The sequence below is a fragment of the Hibiscus syriacus genome, unplaced genomic scaffold (assembly GCF_006381635.1).
Source record: "Hibiscus syriacus cultivar Baekdansim isolate YM2019G1 unplaced genomic scaffold, ASM638163v2 tig00111392_pilon, whole genome shotgun sequence".
In the NCBI taxonomy this organism is placed as follows: domain Eukaryota; kingdom Viridiplantae; phylum Streptophyta; class Magnoliopsida; order Malvales; family Malvaceae; genus Hibiscus; species Hibiscus syriacus.
In genome coordinates this window covers 4,215,241-4,223,156 of record NW_024063078.1, presented here as the reverse complement: position 1 = coordinate 4,223,156, position 7,916 = coordinate 4,215,241, and the positions used below count along the sequence as shown (strand labels likewise).

General features: G+C 35.2%; 1 protein-coding gene across 1 annotated transcript; it reads right to left on the bottom strand.

Annotated features, from left to right (window-relative positions):
- Window positions 1-2,672: 2,672 nt before the first annotated feature.
- Window positions 2,673-3,001, bottom strand: LOC120160314. The gene has a single exon (XM_039170737.1). The coding sequence runs from the start codon at window positions 2,971-2,973 to the stop codon at window positions 2,674-2,676; it is 300 nt and encodes a 99-aa protein (XP_039026668.1). The 5' UTR covers window positions 2,974-3,001; the 3' UTR covers window position 2,673.
- Between the last annotated feature and the right edge of the window lie 4,915 nt (window positions 3,002-7,916).

The window sequence follows — 7,916 nt, the reverse complement described above, 5'->3', positions numbered from 1 at the left end:
GTTGGATTGTCTAAGAAAAGACAACCTAATTTAAGATTAAAGAAAGATACAACTAAAAATGTTTAAAAAATTAATATTTTCGATTGAGCGCAACTTAAAATGTTAATTTTTTAACATTTTCAGTTAGCAGCCGAAAATGTTACATTCTTCATAACATTTTCGGGTTAACTAGAAATGTTAAAAAATTAATATTTTAGGTTGCGCTCAACCAAAAATGTTAAGATTTTTTTTAACATTTTAGGTTGTATATTTCCTTAACCTTAAATTAGGTCGTATTACAACAGAAATACTCTATATTATCATGTTAATAATGTTTGTATAGCTTTTTTCACTATATCATTATTACTCATATATATGAACTTGGAATGCGAACTTAATAAATTGTATTAGAAATTTACGGTATAAAATTAAATAATTAATAAATAATATCTAAAATATAAAAAAGTTTAAAAAATTTAGAGTGCGATCGCATGGTCAACAACCCCTCAATCCATCCTTGTATGCAACTGTTCATGACATAATATATATATATATATGTGCATGCATGCATGTATGATCAAATGAATTATCAGTGACTTGAAATTCTAAAATACCTTATCTTCCTTGAGCTTAAAGTTGTGTCTTACATTCCTTCATATCCCTAAAAACATTTTTTTACTTCAGATTTTTCAATTTTTCCACCAGGTTTTCAAACATATTGTGAATAGGGAGTGGAGCGAAGAGGATGAAGGAGAGACATTAAAGATGACAGAAAAGAATAACATGTTCATTAAGAAACGAATTTCGGATCCCGATTGGCGTTTCCTTTTATTGGTAATCCTTCCTTTTTTCGATTCTTCTGTTTAGTGCTTTATCATCTACAGCATTCGTCGATTTTTTTTACCGATCCGATCATTTACCTTCACCGCAAGCAACGTTACCGATTTTACCGGTTCATCTCCAGTCGGGTGCTCCGATGGAGATCACTCGGCCAACGTCACCAATAAGTGTGCTTAGTGGGTGGAGCGAAGAGGTTCGAACTCACTGGACCCTCGATCGTCGAGAGGGTTCTTAAAGAGTATCCTAATGCAGACCTTTTTTTGCACTGTCCCATGGATAAAAATGCCTTCAAGTTATCGCTCCTGGAATCCGCGCCGAGGCTCGCGTCGGTTCGAATATTTGACCAGAGATTAGTGCCGCAGACGGAGGAACAAGTTCGAGTCCTGACGGCTGACAACTCCCCTAATGGCATCCAGGTAGGAACTGTCAACGTTTTTTTGACTTGGTTGCATATAAAATCTGAGTATTTGACTTGAATTAGGTTTAGTAAAACATTCTGATTTGATAAATTGGATTAAACATCAAATTTAACTTAGAATTGGATTTCATGAAACATTTTGAATTGGTAAATTGTTCTCCCCCCCCCCAGCTGAAAAGTTACGCGCATCCAACGTTTTTACTTTTCCCAACTTTATTCCTCTCAAGTCTCAACTTATATTAAATTTACACGTTTTACAATGGGCCAGCCTTTTATCTTTATTATTTATATTTTTGTTCTTTTAATTTTATATAATAATATATATTAATTTAGATTAAATATAAATAAATTACTTCCTGGGTGGGAAGGATTATCGGGGTCGAAATCAGTAATTTATTAAGATAGGGATTAAAGTATTTTTTATTTTTCATATATATAATTTATTTAGTTTGAAAAAATATTTTTCATATTAATTAATAATTAAAAAAGTAGCGGAGGTCAAGGCTTCTCTTGACCCTGACGAAGATCCGTCAGTCAAGACTATGACCTTCAGTTTTTTATATAATAATATCTTTATTAGTTAAATAAAAATTTTGTCTCTCTCAATTTTTAAATTTAAATATTTAATAAATCTTTATCTTTTTAATATTTAATCCCGACTTTCTCTATATACATATCCATTACGAAGTTAATCTTCTAATCCGATTTTCTCTTTTTGTAATGTTGGGAGACGTCATTATTTAGACGAAAGTTATGGATTTTCAATATTAAAATGAAAAGTTTAAAGTCAAAATTTTTCAAAAATGAATCAAAATGTCGATATTTTTTATCCCAAATAAAATATTAAAATTAAAATACTTTAATAATATAATAATAATTTAATCAAATATTAGCAACATTATTATGTAAATTGATTATTACGTTACCTTTTAAGTATATAGACTAACCATGTATTGAGTACTTGTATATTTAGAATTATTTAATCGAATACTAGGACTGAAGGAGATCTGTAGAGCGGGGTTGAAGATGAAACAATAATGATTGTTTAAAGCTTAATAATTAGTTTAGGGGTATATTTCCGTAATAGTAAACATTTTTGAAGTTTGAAAAGACGAGTTAGAGTTGGAGTTAGAGTGGGTTTTTAGAGTTACAGCAAAAACCGTTATTTAATGCATGAGTTATAGTATTAAATTACATGGATAACTTTTATTGGATAGTTTTTATTAATTGGAACTAAGGAGGGTTCTCTTGTACGGAATAAATTGATTAAAAACATGACAATCCTTTCACCAATATACATATTAATGTTCATGCCATAATCAATCATTCATGTTCTTGATCTTACTACTAATCTCATTATTAAACAGGCTTAGCATATATCCTAACACTTTCTATTATAACAAAAAGCCTGAAAGTACACTGGAAAACAGACCATTTTACTGGATATAAGATTGCCCGGTGATATCAATGTCTCGATCACCGGATGACGGTGGAGCTTTGTGTTTGGGCTCCTTCCTGCCCTCATCCGGTCCATCAGCACCTTGGGTCTCGCTGGCCGGCGGCTTTTCCGGTTTCTTCGCCTGTCCCTGCTCGGTTCCGTACATTCCGCCACCGTAAGCATCGTGTGTCACTGGATACATGGGTGAAATATTAGGAGGCTGATGATGACTCTGCTTAGTCGCCGCCGTCGGCTGTTTTCCTTTTCCTTCCTCCGGTGCACTTTTCTTCTCCATCATTAATCAAACAACAATTTGACAATTTCAACCGAGTTTGAGACGATGTGATCCTCATCCACTTCCCTTGCATTCATATTTTATTGCATCTCTCTGGTCCATCTTGTTTTTTGGCCTGCGTCTCGAAGACCGAGCGGGCACGTGTTATTTTGTAAACTGCGTGGCGTTTGGAGGAGGCAACCACTTCATCCATTTGCATACATTGCAAATTACAAGGCTAGCCATAAGTTTTATGATGTTTTGGGCCATAATTGAAATTTTGTTTCTGAGGCACATATATCGCCCATTGCCATCCTTGAGAAAATGGGTCAGTCTAATAGTCCGTGGGTTTCTTTGGTTGGGACTTTGTACTCCAGGGATGTTTCATTTTAAAACCAACTGTTACAAAAAGAAAAGCTGTCAAGACCTAGACAATTTTTCTAGCTTAATATTTAATTAAATATTTTTTAATTTTTTATTTTTTATATATATATTTTGGAAGTATTTTAGTCTTAATATTTCAATTTTTGTCAAAAAAAATATTTTTAGTAGAAATCATTAATTGACTAATAATTAATACGAGAAACTTGCATAACATAACAATGTGAGATGAAATACTAATATGATAATATATCACATCAATATTATTTATAAAAAATAATTTAACGTAATTATTTTTATTAAATTGTTATCCTTAACTTATGAGAGGCTAATGCACTTAAATAGATTTAAACTAAAAAAAACTATGAGAATAATGTATAGTAACAATGTGACGTAAAGCGACAAACATCACCAAATTCTGAATAGCTTTCATGTGAATGATAATGCCCATATTAGTTGTGAGGTGGATTCTTACTCCTAAATCCCGCATGTTGGGAAGAATATTTAAAACGTGACGAGTTTTGTTCGTTAGCTTTTGGTGAAGATGCCTTCTTATCATCTCCATCGCAGCATGCACGCGGTCTGAGTCAATGGCAATATTTCTTAGATGAGAGTAAATGATCAAGCACTCGTTGGTCCCTCCTACAAATGAATTACCTCAAAAAACATCCATTTGTATGTTGGCACATACAAGGAATCGTCCATTAAAATTTTTAAACTTTTTTTTTATTTTAGATTTTTTATGTGTATTTTCTATTAATAATTTATTTTCACCCATAAAATTTTATAAATTCGTTCGTCTTCAAAATTTTATAAATTGCCTCCTAGAATAAAGTTATGCATCCGTTCATAGACATACATATCCGATTAAAAAATTTCATGATTTATATCATAAAAAAGATATAAAAATATAAATGGGTGTGTGTATTTTTGTACGTGTGTGTATACAAATAAGATGTACAATTCGCTTAAATGTTTAAAGTGTTGTATCTCCTTCGAATCTTCTCTGCAAATTGCAATTTTGTTATACTTTTTCTTTGATCAAAGTATTTGGAGTTTCTAGAAGTCTTCAGAGTTTCACATCTTCTGGTTGATTGTAATCTTCTGACACAACTATAGACAAGTTAAACCTCCTCCGTAAGTCGTGTCTCCATTATCACTCCTCTATGGATCGAAGCCTCTAGAGTTCTTAGAAGCTTATGAAGTTTCATATCCTTTAATTGGCTACAATCTTTTGACGTGACCATTTGTGGGTTTACATGATCTGTCAAAGCCAGATCTACCGTCTCAGAGCTAGATCTATTGAGTCTATCAACCTACAAATAGAGACATAATAACAATAAACTTGACACTACGAGTAAGTATACAAGACACAATGCAAGAGTAAAAAGAAAAAAACTTCTCTCTTTCAAGTTTTTTCTCTCTCAACTATTATTCATCGTCGTCTTGAGTTCGTATGTTTTTTATTTTACCTCCATTAAATAACTGGTTACGATTTTTTACTTAAACAAAAAAGTTTAACAGTAAAAAAAACCACTACAAACACATCTTTTCTCATTAACAAAATGTTATGAATTTAAAGTATGATGTGTAGTTGAGCAGTTGCAGGCAAGTTGTTCATAGCATTATCTGTCGTGTCCGGTTGCCATGAATGCATCCATGGAATTCCACTGCAAGTAGCCAGTTATTTTGAATCTCTGATAAACAAAATTGGTTCTATATTTCCAGTTGACCAGAAACGAATATCTACAAATGGGTCAACCACTCCCGTAGAACAACAGGCGTAATGCTATCGGCGGATGTCTCCTACTGCTGCAGTCTTGGGCATGGTATCGATTGCCATTTTTATGTCTCGTTGTGAAGAACCCATTCATATTTCCACTACTTCTGAGGTAATTATAAAACTGGTTTTGTATATTAATAATTTTATACAACGTATAATAATTTTTTTTCCTTGAATAGGTGGTCTACTAATATGAAAATTCATCAGGAGCTACCTGATGATTTAGAAAAATATTAGGGTGCTAATCGATCAGAAGGCGGGCACACATGTATGAATTTTAATGTTTAAAAATCGATTTTAGATTATAGTTATATAATTAGATTATTATTTTAATAAAAAATTATATATTATTTGTTTTAGTTTGAATGGGTGTCATATTCTACTGATGATGTGAGGGCGGTGATCCCACCTGAGTTGAGAGGTCTATCAGATGTTTGGATGGTGATGGTCCCTCTGATCTGTTATGCGACCGTCGAGTGGCACTCCATTGATCGCGTGCTCCGGCAGTTTGGTTGTTTTCAACCAATTCTGGAAGCACATCGTAATATGGATGAGTTGCATAACTTAGGTAGACGTGGCAAGACAGATACATATTGGCTGGTGAGGCATCATGAGTGGGTCGTGTTGTGGGAGGATGGACATCGGCGCCTTCCCCGTAGAGAGCCCATTTTTACTGACTTCTTGATGTATGCTGACGGTTATTATGAGTGGTTCAACAGTAACAGGAAACCGTTTCTGCTTCCCGAGGATGCACGAGGGCAGACCTTTCTGCGACGTCGACAGAGACGTGATCTTACACAGCACCATCGTCTCTCGACTCGTGGACGGAGAGCAGGTGCTCTCGGTTCATCCTCAACTGTACCAGCAGGACCTTCACAGCAGCCACCGCAGCCATTTATGATGTCGCAGCCATATATGATGCCGCCATCACCTTTCCATTACCAGATGCCGCCGCCGCCGTCTTCACCTGGTTTTATGACCCCGCCGCCGCCACCATCACAGATGACCCCTCCTGGAGGCTATTATGGGTATATATTTGTAGATCCAACTTGGGGTTCATATGTTGGATATTTGGTGGGTTCAGCCTCATCACCCATGGCCGCAGCACATACACCTCCTGTATAGTTTTCACAATCAGCGATGTCTGGGTTTTCCCAGTTTTCGCAGGCCGGTGGGATAGTCAGTCATACACCTCCAAGGTCCTTATTCTATGGAGGTGCTTCATTGTCATCAGCTCCTCATCAACCTAATGTATCTGCTCAGGACGACGACGACGACGATGGTGATGATAATGACAGCGAGGAGTCGGAACCAGTGATACGAAGAAATCCTCCTCGAGATCGACAGCCACCGCCCTGCGGAACACATTCACGTCGTAGACATCGATAGATTTTTTTTATTATATTTGTATTTACTCTATTCTGTTAAATTGTAATTTTTTATTATTTCTCATTTAATACTTACTTTATTTTATTAAATTTGTTGGACTTTTTTTTAATGTATTTCAGTTAATTTTGTTTATTACCATTTAATCTCAGTTATTGTAATTTGGTTATCATTTAATACTTATTGTAAGTTTGTTGTATTTAAAATTATATTCAAATATCAATTTGGTTATCATTAACTTGCAGTAAAGGCAAATTAAAGTACAAGAATTATTATTTGATAAACAAATACATCATTTCCTCATCAATTGTTCCTTGATGACAACAGAAGTGGACATGTTTTTCTCGTGTGTCCTGGGTTTCTACAATTCCCACATCTTCTATCTTGTCTAGATCTTTCTCGAATATCCATATCGCAATGAATTCGATTGGATTTTGGACGACCACGCTCCCTCAATAAACTCGGATTTGATACAATCGGAAGCCAATCTTGAACCTCATCAGGGTCTTTGTCATTACCTATGGGGGGAAACTCAAATTCATATACCTTAAAAACTTCAGATAGTAGGTATACGGGATCCACAAAATGGTTATAGTATTGACGTGTGTGCGAGCAAACAACTATCACATGAGAGCATCGATACTTCAGAACTTGAAAAAACCCGCAGTCGCACGTTCTGTCCCTTAGATTTACTCTTAACGACACAGCTTCAATCCCTTAAAGAGGTCGCAGCAACTCTGTGACACGAAACATTTGATGCCTTCTAGAGAAGCTTGTTACAGACATTCCATTTGATGCAACAATTTTTTTATATGTAGATCTGCAACTAATCTAGGGTGATAGACATGACCGCCTTGCATCCAGGTTTGAGCTTATCCCCCGAGCTTCGCAAAAAACGCCCCCAAACAAAAATATATAGTTTTTACCAAAGCCGCTTCAAGTAAGTGACGTGCACCCTTTAAGGTTGAATTGATTGCCTCAGCCAAGTTGGACGTCATGTTTCCATATCGATATCCACCATCATATGCGTTCGTCCATATTTCTTTATCGATGAGGCTGATGTAATCGTATCCTTCCTCGTTCTTCGCCCGCAAATCTTGAAGCATTGATTCAAAAGTTCGAGGAAGTAGTTCGTAACCTGATCAAAAAATGTATAACTTACTAACTTGCTTTCTTTGCAAAATTAAAATTATAAAAAAAATGTATAACTTACTAACTTGCTTTCACTTACCCATGCGCACAATTAATTGACGCTCATCATTCTTCTTGTACCTTCCATGATAGTTCGTAGCAATGTGTCGGAGACAATACCTATGTTGGACAAAGGGTGGTTGCCACATTGGACCCAAAGACTCCATTGCTGCTTTGATCCCAGCTCCACGATCTGAAATGACATAGATGTTTTCCCTCGTGATAA